The following is a 16,738-nucleotide window of genomic DNA, read 5'->3' as shown; positions in this document are numbered from 1 at the left end:
TTTTCTAGTTTGTGGATTAGGAGATTGTGGTCGACTTTATCGAAAGCCTTACTGAAGTCCAAGTATATGAGGTCCACTGAGTTGCGTTGGTCAACTGACTTGGTTATGGTGTTGAAAAATGATATGAGATTGGTTTGGCACGATTTGTTTCTGATGAATCCGTGCTGGCTATTGGATATGATCTTGTTTGTTTCTAGGAAGTGGGTAAGTTGTTTTTTGATTATTTTCTCCAGTATTTTTCCAGGTATAGAGGTCAGACTGATTGGTCTGTAGTTACCTGGGTCGGTCTTTTTGCCTTTTTTGTGGATGGGGACTACGTCAGCTCGCTTCCAGTCTTCCGGTAGGTCTCCAGTGATCCAGGATATTTGGTAGATGAGGAGGAGTGGTTCCGCTATGGTGTCTGCCAATTCTTTTAGGACTTTGGGGTGAAGTCCGTCTGGCCCTGGTGATTTGTATTCGTTGAGTTCCCTCAGGTAGTCCCTCACTGTGCTTTTGTCTATGTTGAGTTCGGTTCTGGGGCAGTTTGTTGCAGTTAAATTGCAGATTGGTTGGAGGGAGGTTCCCTTTTGTGTGAAGACTGATGCAAAGTAGGCGTTGAGTAGCTGTACTTGGTCATTGCTGTCTGTGATTTCTCTACCCTCTTCGTTTTTTAGTGTGACGATTGTTTCTTTGATTTTCTTCTTATTGTTGATGTGTTGGAAGAATCTTTTTTTGTTGTCTTTGACTTCCGCTGCAAGGTGTTGTTCATATTGTGCCTTTGCTGTTTTTATTTTTTGTTTGCAGGAACTGGCTGTTTGCTGATATTCCGCTTTGGTTATGAGTCCTTCTTTCCATTGTTTGTACTTAGCTTTTTTTCCTTTTATGTCATCTGCGAGGGCTTTGTTTAGCCATGCAGGTTTAGTTTTGGTTTTCCTGTTTTTCCTTTTCATGGGGATTGCGTTGTTTTGGGCGTCTATGATGCTGTTTTTTAGGAACACCCAGGCTTCCTGAGTGGTTTTTCCTTCTAAGTGGTTTTTCCTTCCAGGGGCATTGTTCAAGGTTCGCTCTGAGCTTGTTAAAGTCCGCTTTTCTGAAGTCTGGGACTGTAGTGGTGTTGGGTATAGTAGCTAGTGATTGCACTATGTTGAATTTGAGGATGACGTGGTCGCTCTCTCCCAGTTTCCCTTCTTCTTCTGTTCCCTCTATTGTTTCTTCCTGTTTGTTAATATTAGGTCTAATATAGCATTCCCTCTGGTTCCTGTTTCAACTTTTTGGGTTAGAAAGTTGTCAGCTAGACTGGAAAGAAATTTGGCAGACTTTCCGCTTGGTGCTGAGTTAGTTTTCCAGTTGATGTCTGGGTAGTTGAAGTCCCCCATTATTGTCGTGCTGTGTTTGTTGCATATGTCTGTTAGTTGGCATGTGAAGAGGTCGTCCATTGTGTCTGTTTGATTGGGTGGTCTGTAGTATACTCCAATTGTGGTGTTGCTCTTTTTTTCTTTTATGTTGACCCATATGATTTCTAGGGGGTTATCATCTTTGGTTGGATGTAGTTCTGTGGCAGTGTAGTGGTCTTTGATGTATAGTGCAACACCTCCTCCTTTCTTGTTTGACCTGTTCTTCTTGAAGAGGTTGTAACCCATTATCTGTGTGTTCCAGGCGTGTGTTTCGTCCCACCAGGTTTCTGTGATTCCAATTAGATCGTATTGGCCCTTGTGTATTAATAATTCCAGTTCATCCTGTTTGTTTCCCAAGCTTTGTGCGTTCGTGTACAGGCATTTTAGATGTTTGTGTTTGTTTGCAGGTAGAAATTTTTTATTCTCAGGTTTGTTTGTAGGCTTGTCCCGTTCCCCTTCCTTGTTTTGTTCAGTGTTTTGTCGTATAGTTTGGTCACCCTCCCCTCTCAGAGCTAGTTTAAAGCCCTCCTGATGAGTTGGGCTAGTCGGTTGCCTAGGAGGTTCTTCCCCGCTCTAGTGAGGTGTAGCCCGTCGCTTGCTAGAAGCCCTTCTTGGAGATAGTGCAGGCCATGGTCGAGGAAGCCGAAGTTCTTATGGCGACACCATCCTTTAAGCCAGTGATTTATCTGCGGGATTTTGCGTTCTCTGGCGGGGTGTCGTCCTCTAGTGGGGAGGATGGAAGAAAAAACAACCTGAGCACCTGTTTTTCTGATTGTGTTGCCCAAGTGGTCATAGTCTTTCATAATTTGGTTCATGTCTTTCCCTGTGTCGTTGGTTCCCGCATGAATCACCAATAGTGGGTAGTAGTCCGTGGGTTTGAGTATATAACCCTAAGAGATTATGCACAGCAATGGAAGCCCATAAAATTTCATGGAAGGCTTGTATTAATTAAGAGAATGCCAGTGTCAGGCCAAAGCAATTTTAGTTGGGCTCTTTGGCCTGTCACACTTCATAGTATTTTAATGGTTAATGTATTGGTTAACATAATGGACTTGGGCTTCAAAGTAGGGACAAGGCCTTGAACTTTCAACTGGGTGGAGAAATCCTGGGGACTTCAGATTTGGGTCTCTCCCAGATGTGATAACATGGCTCTGCTAATAAATTGGAACTTTGAGAAATACTTTGCCTCAGACTCTGATTTTTGATGCTATTTGGAACCCTGCCAGCCAGTATAGTTTGGGTTTTTTGAATTTAGATAGGAATATCAAAAGTTGCTTTCACATATCTCTATTGTAATGTAAAGGGAGATAGAGACATGAGAAATATCCTCAATAGGCCTTAAAGGAGAATGCTTGTTTTTCTCCTGCCAATCAAACAATCCATCAGTAAATTCAATTATCTGTTGTTTATGGAGTACAGTGATACCTCATCTTACAAATGCCTCGTCATATAAACTTTTCAAGATACGAACCCGGGATTTAAGATTTCTTTGCCTCATCTTAAAAACCCTTTCCATCTTACGAACCTGAGCCCGGGTCCGTGGGCTCTCCTACTGTGCATGAGCTACCTGACTGCCGAAGGGATTCCCCTGCCTTGTGACTGTCACCACCAGGATTTCCCATTTGCTTGCATGGGAATTCCCTGCCAGAATTCCCCGCCTCCTTTTGCTTGCACCTGAGGCGAGGAAAGCCAGAGCTGCCCCATTTCCCTGCCACTTTCCCCTCTAGTCCTCCACTTCATCTGCTCCCCGCAGCCGCCCCATCCTGCTGCCAAAATTCACCCTAGCCTGCCACTTCCTTCACCCCATCTTGCTGCTAAAATCACCAGTCCAAAAGCTTTGTATCTTGCCCCAAACCTCTCCAAAAATCGCTCCCCCAGAAGCATTGTATCTTGCCCCAAATCTCTCCAAAAATCGCTCTCCCAAAAGCTTCATTTCTTGCCCCAAATCTCTTCAAATATCGCTCCCCCAAAAGCTTTGTATCTTGCCCCAAACCTCTCCAAATATCGCTCCCCCAAAAGCTTCGTATCTTGCCCCAAATCTCTCCAAAAATCGCTCTCCCAAAAGCTTCATTTTTTGCCCCAAATCTCTTCAAATATCGCTCCTGCAAAAGCTTCGTATCTTGCCCCAAACCTCTCCAAAGATCGCTCTCTCATTTCTTGCCCCAAACCTCTCCAAAAATCACTCCCCCAAAAGCTTTGTTTCTTGCCCCAAATTTCTCCAAAAACCGCTCCCCCAAAAGCTTCCTAAGCCACCCCAAATCACTTCCAAAGTCTTCCAAACTCACCTCTCTTTCAAAATGCCTCGTTTCTTCTTGCTGCCTTTCTTCACTCCATTTGCCTTCGTTAGGACCTCGATTTAGCTGGCATAGGAAACTTTTGGAGGAGCAATTTTTGGAGAGATTTGAGAAAAGATAGGAAGCTCTTGGGGGACCAATTTGTGGACAGATTTGGGGCAAGAAATGAAGCTTTTGGGAGAGCGATTTTTGGAGAGATTTGGGGCAAGAAATGAAGCTTTTGGGGGAGCGATTTTTGGAGAGATTTGGGGCAAGAAACGAAGCTTTTGAGAGATCGATTTTTGGAGAGATTTGGGGCAAGAAATGAAGCTTTTGGGAGAGCGATTTTTGGAGAGATTTGGGGCAAGATACAAAGCTTTTGGGGGAGCGATTTGGGAGAGATTTGGGGCGGCGTTAGCCTTCGTTAGGACCTCCATTCCTCACTTCTCCTTGCTGTCTGTCTCCATTCCGTTAGCCTTCACTTTGTCTGCCTGCCACTTTTTTTAAGCCTTAAAGTGGGTTTGCACGCATTATTTGCTTTTACATTGATTCCTATGGGAAACAATGTTTCGTCTTACGAACTTTTCACCTTACAAACCTAATTTCGGAACCAATTAAGTTCGTAAGACAAGGTATTACTGTATTATATAACAAAGAAAAAGTCCAGTTATTATCATCAACAACATCAACATGTTATCTTGAGTATATAATTAACTGAAAGGAAATTTAAAATAACTTACATGAATAGTAAAATTTGGATGTTTAACCCATCTACAAATATGCACTTTTAATTAGATTACAGTTACATGTATTAGAGATGGCCTATGAATTTTGCCCACCTAATGCAGCCACTTCAAAAATGTTTTCCTATCCTAATCTACTTTCAAATATCTAAACTTTTTGCAGAAGCAGGATATAGGCTCTATAACGGGGTTTGCTTACGCTGTAGCCAGAATTGAGCTTTAACATTTCATTATTTACAGTTAAATTTCTATCTCAAAAAATCATTAAAACTTGATTAATGCAATTACCAGAACCAGAAATGCAAACTTTGTTACGCTATAAGTCATTTTAAAAAAACAACCACCAAGCACCCATTCTTTTCTCATTCTTTTTTCTTTTCTTGGGTGACAGATATTTGGAAGAACAGAGATGAGAAATGGAACTTTTCACAAGAGTATGATCCAGAACTAATCAAAGAAGAAAAAAGGAAAGAAGTGGAAGAAGAGATCAGAGTTCAGGTGACTTCATCCTAGTAGGCCATTTAAAAGAGGAAAAAATGGCTGTAGTCAAAGAGGATTCCTATACAAAAGGAAAACTTATCAGGAATATATATTTTATAATTTAATATCAGCCTGCCCTTATCTTTGAAACCTCTGCTACAAATGATTGAAATGATGGTCTCTGGAAATTCCTTGTTTTACAGAATAAAGCAGGTGGCTTCTATATAAATATTATATATATATATATACACACACACACACACACAGTGGTACCTCGGTACTCGAACGCTTCCTTTCTCGTACATTTCGCATAACAAACAAAATTTTCGGCAAAAATTTGCTTCGGTATCTGAACAAAAATTCAGATACCGAACAGCCAGAGAAAATTTTGTTCATTATCCGAAATGTAATCCCGGCAGCTTCAGGGGGCTGAGGAGCTCCCTAAGAGCTCCAAGCTGCAGGAAGGGTGGGGGCTGCTGCAATTTTGGCAGCTTCTGGGGGCTCCTTTCCTCATTGCTTCCTGTTATTACCTGTAAGCAGCTTCAAAAACTTTATCCTTCCCTGTGGCTGCAACAGCGGCGGCTTCCCTTCCAGTAGCAACAGCGTCGGGAACGTCACTTGATGAAGGGAAGCCGCCGGAGCCATCTCAGCAGTTGCTGCCGCTCCAGCAGCTTCCCTTCATTACGTGACTTCCCGGCGCTCTTGCTACTGGAAGGGAAGCCGCCGCTGTTGCAGCCACAGGGAAGGAGAAAGTTTTTGAAGCTGCTTACAGGTAATAAAAGGAAGCAATGAGGAAAAGAGCCCCCCAAAGCTGCCGGGATTGCAGCAGCCCCCACCTTTCCTGCAGCTTGGAGTAGTGAATTTATTTATCCCATTGGAAATAAAGAAAATAGATTTAATTGGTTCCCAGCGAGTTAACAGGGGCTGGGAACCAATTAAATCCATTTCCATTATTTCCTATGGGATAAATAAATTCGGTACTCGACCAAATCGGTTCTCGACCACACTTCTGGAACGAATTGTGGTCAAGTACCGAGGTACCACTGTATGTGTGTGTGTGTGTGTGTGTGTGTGTTTGTGTATGTATATATATATATATATATATATATATATATATATATATATATATATATATGTCACATGTTTAAGCTGAATTTGAAAATTAAGGGAGACTAGGATAGATCTATTTCGGCCTTATTTTGGCCTCATCAGCTAGCCATACCCACTGGGACTTGAACCTGCAACCTTTGCCTTGTAAGGCAGAGAATTATCCTCTAGGCTACAGTATCCAATCCCTTCAGCTCTATACCAGGGAAGGGTTACATTTTGTGTCGAATCACCCTGGTATATATATATATATATATATATATATATATATATATTTGTTTAATAAATAAATAAAATAAGCTTTGATATGAGTTGCTGACATCATGTTACAGTGATCCCTCGATTAGCACGGTCTCCATTAGCGCGAAACGCTGCAACGCGGTTTTTCAAAAAATATTAATTAAAAAATAAGTCCGCGCTAGTTCTCTCTTTCTCTCCCTGTTGCCGGCGTGGTATATGAGAGAGAAAGAGAGAGGCAGAGGTCGGGCGCATTACCGGGAGGTGGAGGCGGCGTGGGGACGCTGGGTGCCGGGGACACCAAGGAGGGGGTGGACGTGGCCTCTCAGCTGCAGAGCCGAACAAGGGCGGAGGCAACGGCGGAGTCCAGCGCTGGGGCCATGCGGGGCCGCTCATCCAGGGGGGCGTGGACTGGCAAGTCGCCCTCCTTTCTCTTTCTTTCTCTCTCTTATACCACACCGGTAACAGGGAGAGAAAGAGAGAGAGCGGAGGGCACCTTGCCGGTCCACGCCCCCCTAGATGAGTGGCTCCGCATGGCCCCAGCGCCGCCCAGGCAAAGGGGAAACCCCAAGATCGCTTGCCGCTTGCCGTATTGCAGCGAAGGAGGCGAAGCAAGGCTCCAAGCTGCAATACGGCAAGCGGCAAGCGATCTTGGGGTTTCCCCTTTGCCTGGGCGGCGGGAAGACCAAGGGAAGGTTCCTTCAGCCGCCCAACACCTGATCCGCTCCGCAGCGCGGCAGCAGCGAGGAGCCGAAGATGGGGTTTCCCCTTTGCCTTTACCCCATCTTCGGCTCCTCGCTGCTTCCGCGCTGCGGAGCAGATCAGCTGTTGGGCGGCTGAAGGAACCTTCCCTTGGTCTTCCCCGCCGCCCACACGCAAACTCCACCATCTGCGCATGTGCGGCCATGAAAAAAATGGCGCGCATGCGTAGATGGTGTTTTTTACTTCCGCACCACTATAACGCGGAAATCGATTAGCGCGGGAGATCTTGGAACGTAACCCCCGCGCTAATCGAGAGATCACTGTACTTACCTAAAATAGTAAAAGAATATTTCAGTTCTAGCTTTTAGAATAGAACAGAATAGAATAGAATTCTTTATTGGCCAAGTGTGATTGGACACGCAAGGAATTTGTCTTTGGTATATCTCAGTGTAGATAAAAGAAAATATAGATTTGTCAAGAATCATGAGGTACAACACTTAATGATTGTCATAGGGGTCAAATAAGCAATGAGGAAACAATCAATATTAATAAAAATCTTAAGAATACAAGCAACTAATCATACAATCATAAGTGGAAGGAAATGTGTTATAGGAATGATGAGAAAAAACTAATAGTAATAATAGTGCATGTTCTGGGACAGGTTCAACTTTTCCCAGTCAGATAACTCAGCACAAAGAGGTATCACAGATCATTTTGTTACAGGAATTCTCACAATAACTCACAGTTATGATGCGATTCTTCTGCAGTATAATCTTTCCCATTGTGCAGGTAAAAAGAGATTGAATTGACCCCAGCTCTGGGTGTGGCATCTACATGCTGGCTGGCTTAGTAAGTGAAGACAAAGGACCCACTGGAATGTTCTCTCTAATTACCCCTCATCCTGAGTCAGATCCAACAGGAATACACAAATGTGGTCACATGTAAAACTACATTACCCAGAGTGCAATTTCACTACATTTCCCCTAATGCAATATCTTAAAGAAATATGCCTAAATACAGTCCAACTATCTCTGTCTCTGGGGACAGCACACTCCCCGCCTGGAATTTGTAAAATTCCACTACTAACTAGCGAATAAATTAAAATAAACAAAAATATAGGCTAAATAGTGCAGCTTAACTATCTTACTAAGATAAACAATGAATCGTATAAGCAATGTAACATAACTATCGAATTGACTAAATAAAGGGCATAGCATAACAGTCTATCTGAACTAAATAACAATGGTAAATGAAGCATATCATCAAACAATGCAAACACTGAGGTAGACACAAGGCATGCAGAGCTTGAGGTTCAGTCTTGAAGTTCAGTCTTTCTTCTCAGCAAGACAAGGTCAGTGACTGGTCTGATGTAGAGTTTCTTGGCAAGAGTCTTTGAGTTGTGGCCTGAGTCATGTGGCTTTGTGACTTGCACCTCAACTTGGCGCATTAGTCCATTGGAGCTGGGCATAACTTGGTACACAAGCCCTATAGGCCAAGAGTTCCGCGGTGTGTCCTTTTCTTTCAACAGGACGAGGTCCCCTTCTTCAAGATTTGGTTCTGTGGTCTCCCATTTCTGGCGGACCTGAAGGGTGGTCAAGAATTCTTGTTTCCATCGTTTCCAGAAGGTGTTGGCCAGCAGTTGAACTTGTCTTCACTGCTGCTTATAACTGTCTTTGGGAACAAAGATCCCTTGTTGAGCCGGCCATTTGCCTGTCTTTTGCGTTAAGAGGGTGGCTAGCAACAGGACAGTAGGATTTTCTGGATCTGAAGAGAGTGGCCCCAAAGGTTGAGCATTGATGATAGCGGACACTTCTGCCATGAGGGTTGTAAGAACCTCATGTGTCAGCATAGGTACTTTAGTCAACATGGAATCAAAACATTTCCGTGCTGTGCCGATCATTCTTTTCCATGCTCCTCCCATATGGGATGCATGAGGAGGGTTAAATACCCATACACAGCTTTGGGCTTTCAGGTAATTATCAATTGCTGTGTTGCAGTGAATGCTTTCATTTGCAAGCTCCCACAAAGTTTGTCCCTCGGTCAGATCTGAATATTTTGACTGGGCCTCTGTGAGCTTGGAACCTTCTTAGTGCATTAATGAAGGAGAAGCTGTCCATGGACTCGATAACTTTGATGTGGATGGGGCATGTGAAGAGGACGGCCCAAAGTTTGCTCTGAGCCTGACCACCTCTGGTTCAACGAGCAGATACTGACCATGGGCCAAAAACGTCTAGGCCAACATAAGTGAATGGCGGCTCAGTGCTTAGACGTTCTGGTGGCAGGTCAGCCATCAGCTGATTTTGAGTCTTCGTTGTTTGCGGCAATACAGACACTTATGTAAGATGGTTGAAATGAGTTTCCTGGCTCCCACGATCCAGATTTCTGCAGCTCTAACCACTCCCTCAGTGAAGTGCCTGCCTTGATGTTCAACGGCTTCATGAGGGTGTTGTACCAACAAGTTAGTTACATGATGACGAGCGGGAAGGATGATGGGGTGTTTTGCAATTGAGTCTATGTCGGCCTTGCTCAGACATCCCCCAACTCGTAGCATATCGTGGCTGTCAAGATATGGGTTCAGTGTCAGAAGTAGGCTCGATTTTGGAATTGGTCTTTTAGCTTTTAAGCATTCAAACTCCATGGAGTAGACACTTTGTTATATGCCCCGTAGAATCCCTCTTTCTGCTTGGATATAGCTTTCCTTAATGTCTACCTGTGCAGTTGCTCTGTGATGCAGAAAGCGTATGATCACTGCTACCTCCTGTACAATAGATTTCCATTTGGAGAAATTTTTGAAGGTGAGTGATCTTAGGTCGAGTTTCCTTGTTTCCTTGATCATCGTTGCTGAGCAGGCAGTAAAGATAGATATACAGTGGAACCCCGACATACGAGCAGCTCTACTTACGAGCTACTCGAGATACGAGCTGCGAGATTAGAGAAATTTTTGCTCGACTCACGAGCTCACATTCGAGATACGAGCCGAGAAGACCCGGGCTGGCTTGCTTTGCTTCCGAGCGGAAAAGCCGTGCGTGTGTTTTAAAACATCGGAGCCGGCATGGGGAGGCTTTTAATCAGCCCCCGAGCCCCCAACCCGGACTCGGGGGTTGATTGAGAGCCTCCCCATGCCGGCTCCGATGTTTTAAAACACACGCGCGGCTTTTCTGCTGCCTCCTGGCGAACTTCCCCGCTTTAGGAGTCAGCGGAAAAGCCGCGCGTGTGTTTTAAAACATCGGAGCCGGCATGGGGAGGCTCTCAATCAACCCCCGAGTCCGGGTTGGGGGCTCGGGGGCTGATTAAAAGCCTCCCCATGCCGGCTCCGATGTTTTAAAACACACACGCGGCTTCTTTGCTGACTCCTGGCAAACTTCCCCGCTTCAGCCGACGTCTTTTCCCCTCAGCCCTCGGGCTTGCACGCATTAATCGCTTTTACATTGTTTCCTATGGGAAACAATGTTTCGACATACGAGCTGTTCGACGTGCGAGCCTCCTTCCGGAACCAATTAAACTCGTAAGTCGGGGTTCCACTGTATCTTGGCCCTGTACAGGTACTTGAGGCCGAACATCATTATCTTGGTTTGGATCAATAAGGTTGTAATGTTCTGGTTTCTGTGGTATCAGATTCTGAGGGCACATTAAGAACTCGGGACCTTTTACCCAGGTGGATTTGGCCAATTCGGTTGCAGGCACGGATCGTGTGGCATGATCTGCAGGGTTGGCACGAAATGCCATTGCTCTGGACTCGATGATCTTCTGATTCTGTCCACTCTATTGGCTACATAGAGATAAAAACATCTCATTTGGTTGTGGATATAGCCGAGTACCACCTTGCTATCCGTGTAGAAGATGGTGGGCTGTAGATCAAGGTCTATTGTCTTGGTTATCAAGTCTGCGAGTTCTACAGCTAGCACTGCACCACAGAGCTCTAATCTTGGTATGGTGTGACCTTGTTGTGGTGCTAGCTTCGCCTTCCCCATAACAAAGCCAACGTGAATGTCTCCCTCCCCACCATAGACTATGATGTATGTCACAGCTGCTATTGCCTGTGTGGACGCATTGGAGAAGATGTGCAGCTCCTTTCTTAACATGGTGGCAGGCGAGATGGGAACATATGCATGTTGTACGCTGACATTTTGAAGATTACTCAGGGAGCCACACCATGACTCCAATTTTCGTTTCTGCTCTGCCGGAAGTGGTTCGTCCAAATCTTTGGCACCCTGGGAGAGCACTCGTAGAAGGAACCTTCCTTCGATAGTTACAGGCAAGGCAAACCCTAGGGGGTCAAAGAGGCTATTTATTGTTGACAGTACTCCTTTCCTTATGAAAACAGCTTCTTGAGCTGGGGCTCTGAAGGTAAAAACATCCTTCTTCAAGTCCCAGCACAGGCCAAGACTCGGTTGTACAAGAGGAGTGTCAGCTGCGAAATCAAGGTCTTGCAGTCCCTTGGCGTGGTCTTCGGGATTGAAGGCTTTCAGCACTTCTTCACTATTGGACGCTATTTTATGCAGTTTAAGATTTGCTACCACTAGCATCCGACGTGTTCTCATCAGTAGGTCTATGGCTTCTATTGGAGTAGGTACAGATTTCAAACCATTGTCTACATAAAAATCTCTTTCGATGAAGCATCTAGCATCTGCACCGTGTTTGGCTTTGCCTATGCGAGCAGTATGTTGTAGGCCATAGTTGGCAATTGCAGGTGAAGAACCATTACTGAAGACATGCACTCACATTCTATATTCTGTGATCCGCTGGTCATGCTGTTCATCGCTGAACCACAGGAAGCACAGGAAATTGCGGTGATCTTCTCTTGACAAGGAATGAGTAGAACATCTGCTGGATGTCAGCCATGAAGGCCATGGCCTCCTTCCTGAAGCGAATAAGCACACCTAGCAGGCTGTTGGTAAGGTCGGGTCCTGTAAGAAGGACTTTGTTCAATGAAAGGTTTTGGAACTGAGCACTTGCATCGAAGACTACTCTTATCTGCTCAGGCTTTTGTAGGTGGTACACTCTAAAGAATGTCAGGTACCAGCATTCTTCGCCCTTAGTCAGGGATGGGGTGAGTTCGGTGTGTCCGTTCTGGATCATTTTGTCCATAAACTCCACCAGGTGAGCTTTCATCTTGGGCTTCCTGTTCATGAGCCTTCTCAGACTAAAGAGGCAAGTGAGAGCTTGCTCACAGTTATCAGGCAGGCAGGGTCTGGGTGTGCGGAAAGGCAGCAGTGCAACCCAGCTACCACTAGTGTCTCGTTTAAGTTCCTTTTCCATGAGCTGCAGAAAATGTTTATATTCTATTGATATGCCTAAGTCGTTGTCCTCTTTGCTGGTTTGGAACACTGCCGCCCCTAGAACTGGGTTATCTGATGAAATTGTGAAGTGGTCTAGGCATGGTTTCAGGTGGGATGCTCTACCATTGCTGAGAATGGTGGTCACGGATGCGTTCACCTGATTAGGGGCTCTCATCCTATCGATACAGACTGTTCCAAAAATAGCCCATCCAAATATGGATTTGATGGTGATTGGAGCTTCTGCCTGGTCTTTTGGGCCTTTAAACACTTCACGGGTATATGAAAGTCCAGGGGCATCTGCTCCCAACAAGAGCAGGACTTCTGCTTTGGGGTCCAAGGGAGGAAAGAGGTTAGCTAAGTGCTTCAAGTGAGGTATACTACTTACTACTTCTAGTGTCGCGATCTGCCTGCAATCGCCCGGTATGTTGTCGCATTCTAGCAATGGCGGCAGTGTGAACTTTTCTCTTCCGTCTAATGATTCTATACAGAATCCAGTTACTTTCCTCCCCGCCGTGCACTGGTATCCAGCGCACGTTGACAGCATGTAGCGAATTTCCTCAGTCTGAATGTCAAAAAGGTCAATGAATGCAGGTTTAGCTAACGATCTGTTGCTCTGCAAGTCCAGTATTACATACATGTTCATGGCTTTTCCTGGGTGTCCTGCTGGGTAGGTCCTGCTGGGTAGACCTTGGCTAAGTATATGTGGTGGCATGACCGAGGCACTGGCGATTCATCGCATATAGCTGTTCAGCCGACATTAATGGCTGCTGGTGTCTGAGTTTCCGTAGACACAGTGGATTTCAGAGTAGGTTGGGGAGCAGGAGTTGGGCGTGGATGCACGGTCGGCTGAGAAGCAGGAGAAGTTGTGTGTGACTGTGTGTGATTGGTTGACCGTGCATAGTCGGTCGGCCATGGTGCCGGTGCAGAAACTGGATGTAAAGCTGTAGGGTGTTGATCGCTTCTGCATAGGAAGCATTGTACTTGTGTTGTGCATTCGTAGGCCATGTGCTCCTTTGAATCAAAGCATCTGAGGCACATTCTGTACTCCTTGATCAGATCCTTTCTCTCGTGCAAAGGCTTACTCCGGAAGTCTCTACAATGGTTCAAGGCAGTGTTTCCCAACCTTTTTTGAGCCGCGGCACATTATTCACATTTACAAAATCCTGGGGAACATTGAGTGGGGGGGGGGGGGGGCGGCGGGGAGGCTAAAAAAGTTTGGACAAAAACTCCCTCTCTTCCTCCCTTTCGCCCTATTTCTCTCACCCTCCCTCTTTCTTTCCCTATCTCTCTCCATCCCCCTTCCTTCCTTCCTTCCTCTCTTTTTTGCTCTTTCTCTCTCCCTCCTTCCCTCCCTCTTTCTCTCTTTCTTGCTTTCTCTCTCTCTTGCATTCTTTCTCTCTCTCTTTGTCTCTTTCTGTCTCTCTTGCTCTCTTTTATTCTCTCTTTCTCTCTCCCTTGCTTTCTCTCTCTCCCTTGCTTTCTCTCTCTCTCTCTCTCTCTTGTTTTCCTTCTCTTTCTCTTTCTCTCTTGCTTTCTCTCTCTTGCTTTCTCTCTCTCTTTCTCTCTCTTTTGATTTCTCTCTCTCTCTTGCTTTCTCTCTCACACATGCTCTTTCTCTCTTCCTTGCTTTCTCTCTCTCTCTCTCTCTTGCTTTCTCTCTCTCTTGCTTTCCTTCTATCTTTCTCTTTCTCTCTTTCTTTCTTTCTCTCTCTTGCTTTCTTTCTCTCTTTCTCCCTCTCTCTCTTTCTTGCTTTCTTTCTCTCTCCCTTGCATTCTCTCTCTCTCGCTTTCCTTATCTTACTCTTTCTCTCTTGCTTTCTTTTTCTCTCTCGCTTTCTTTCTCTTTCTTTCTCTCTTTCTCTCTCTTGCTTTCTCTCTCACACACTTTCTCTCTCTCCCCCTTGCTTTCTCTCTCTCTCTTGATTTCTCTCTTGCTTTCCTTCTCTCTCTTTCTCTCTTGCTTTCTCTCTCTTCTCCTTTTTCTCTCTTTCTCTTTCTCTCTCATGCACCACACCGGCAACAGAGAGAGAAAGAGAGAGAGAGCGGAGAGAGAGTGGAGGGCGGCTTGCCGGTCCATAGCCCCTTGGATCAGCGGCCCCGCATGGCCCCAGCGCGGACTCCGCCATTGCCTTCGCCTCTGCCTAAGAGGCAGCAGCCACATTCACCCCTTCGCCCTCCCAGGTGTCCATGGCGCTCAGCGCCTGGCCATGTGCCACCTCCGCCTCCAGGTACCCCGCCCGACTTCTACCTGCAGGAACGGTTGGTGGGTGTCACGAAGGGCGGTGCTTGAAGGCCACCATGGTGCCGTTGTTGTCATCACGGCGCAAAGCCACGCAGTCCCGGATCGCTCGCTTCTCCGGCCAGCAAGCCGGCTGCCTGGGAAAGCGGTGTGCTTTTTAAACGCGCGCCTTTCAAACGCGGCGTTTTCCTGGGCAGCCAGCTTGCTGGCCGGAGAAGGGAGCGATTCAGGACTGTGTGGCTTTGTGCCATTTCAAAAATTTCTGCGGGGGGGGGGGGGGGTTTCCTAATGGCTGTGCAGGCACACACCCACACAGCTTAGAAGCAACAATGGCCGGCGCCCTCCCACCGGTCCCCAAAACCTCACTTGCCATCACCACCAGGGAAGCTCCAGCCAGGCTGGGCTCGCGGCACACCTGACCATGTGTGCCGCGGCACACTGGTTGGGAAACACTGGTTCAAGGGATGTGGGAGGTTGTAATAGGGACATGGTGGAGTGCTATGCGATGCTGTAGGGGAATGCTGGAACCTTCTTAGAGGTTGCTCAGCAGGAAACTTTGCAGAATAGGCAGAGATGTTTGTGTCATGTGCAGACACGAAGTCTTGCCCCCTCACATTTCTCAATGGATTCTTGGACAACTCACTGGTCTGGCGACCTCTTTTGTCGGTTGTGTGGCAGCTTTTCAACATGCGGCGATTAGAAGGTTCGTTGTATATCATAACCTGCTGGGTGACGAAGTTTGCAAGCAAGACAGGGGGGGATGTGTTCTGCCCTGGTGGTATGCTTTGTAATCTGATGCTATGTGGATCCATTCTCTGTTTAGTTCTGGCAGTTTGGCGACAAGGTGCTGTTGCGCATTGTCATGGTCGAGGCATACAAGTCCCGCTAAGTTGGAATCTTTTTGGGATGACTGTAACAGTTTCAGCTCATGGGCGAATTTCCACAGCTTTTTAGGATCATTCAAGCTGATGTTGGGGAAGCTCCTGATGCGATTTTGTAGTGAGGATGACCCAAAACGTAGGTCGAGCGCGGTCCACGATTCCTGAAGGGCGACGTCCGGTTTAGCTAAATTGGCTGAGTGGATGTCTCTAATGATGTCAGCAGACTCAGGCCCTAGCCATGCTGCCATATGCACAAACTGCTCCGCCAGTAATAGCCTTTCTTGTTGGACAGCATACAAGAAGTTGTGCTTTCATAGCATGTATCTTCTCCCCGGTATGTCTGAAAATTTCTCCATCCCACTAGCTGCCAAATCCACCCTTGCTCGTCGGGGTGCCCATTTGATGGGTGTGTTCCAGATGGGCACAGGTTGTATGCGTGTGTTCTGGCTTTGATGTTCTGGAGTTTGAGCTGAATTACATGTCTCTGAGTCACCAGCGGCCCGTGGTAGAGGTGGTGGGTGTGTTTCCTTCTATCTGACATAGCAGAGGTGCACCATGCGCTGGCTGGTGGGTTGATCCTGACTATTGGGAGTTTGTAGCTGTGGCCAGGATGGTCAGAGGGCTAGGCTCAGTCAAGTTGGGTGGAAGAAATGGTGCGTCTGAGATGGGTAGAGGATTTGGCAGGAATGTCTTGGCGTCAACACTGAGATTAAAGTTTGTGGCTACTGGTGTCAGCTGAGGTTCCCTTGTAGATGGGAGGTCAGTCTGGTTGCCTTTTGTACCTTGATCCATCGAGGTAAGCTTTGTAATAGCGAGGGGGGAATCTTGTGATCTGGTGCATGCAATGTCATATGACTTAGTTGCGTCAGGCTGTTGGAATCATTCTTGATGTAGTGAGTTTTATTCATCTACATAGGTCTGTCCTCGGTTGTTTGGGTCCTCTTCCTTCAACTCTATAGGGTTGAACTTGGGGGTAGCGATCTGAATCTCCTCTAGTAGAGCGGTAGCTCTTGCTATCGTTAGCCTGGCCTCTCTTTCACTCTGCAAAAAATCAAGTTCGGCTTGAATTCTGGCTGTCTCTTCGACTTGTTTAACCTGTACCCTGCCCATTTCTTTCTTTTTTAACTGCTTTTGCTTTGCCAACTCCAGGGCCACCTTAGCTACCTGTATTTCAATTCGTGCCTTTGCAGCTTCGTTGACCAGACTCTCTGCTCTCGAGGCTCTGGATGCATGGCTACAGCTGGAAGATTGTCATGAGACACTGCTGCTTGCATGAGACCGGGCTGTCTTGGAGTGAAAGGAGGAGGCTTTCTTTGAGCGATAGGATGCCTCTGATGTGGGCTTATCATATGTTGTGCCCTGTATGTGTGCTGAGGAGGATTTCTCAGAGACGTGTTTAGAGATTCTAGGTGGCTGTGGTGATG

The 16,738-nt window shown here is 46.3% G+C and overlaps 1 protein-coding gene across 5 annotated transcripts in view; it reads left to right on the top strand.

Annotated features, from left to right (window-relative positions):
* Positions 1-16,738, top strand: part of IQCA1 (IQ motif containing with AAA domain 1) — a 464,058-nt gene that overhangs the window by 222,203 nt on the left and 225,117 nt on the right. For all 5 annotated transcript variants that reach the window (XR_011557328.1, XM_070732268.1, XM_070732270.1 and 2 more), the window contains one exon: positions 4,781-4,887. Coding sequence is in view for 4 of the 5 variants with exons in the window: in XM_070732268.1 (XP_070588369.1) it covers positions 4,781-4,887 (107 nt within the window). In the remaining variant the exon portion in view is untranslated. The remainder of the gene's footprint in view (positions 1-4,780; positions 4,888-16,738) is intronic.

The sequence above is a fragment of the Erythrolamprus reginae genome, chromosome 1 (genome assembly GCF_031021105.1).
Source record: "Erythrolamprus reginae isolate rEryReg1 chromosome 1, rEryReg1.hap1, whole genome shotgun sequence".
Classification (NCBI taxonomy): domain Eukaryota; kingdom Metazoa; phylum Chordata; class Lepidosauria; order Squamata; family Dipsadidae; genus Erythrolamprus; species Erythrolamprus reginae.
This window is presented reverse-complemented; position numbering and strand designations above follow the sequence as displayed.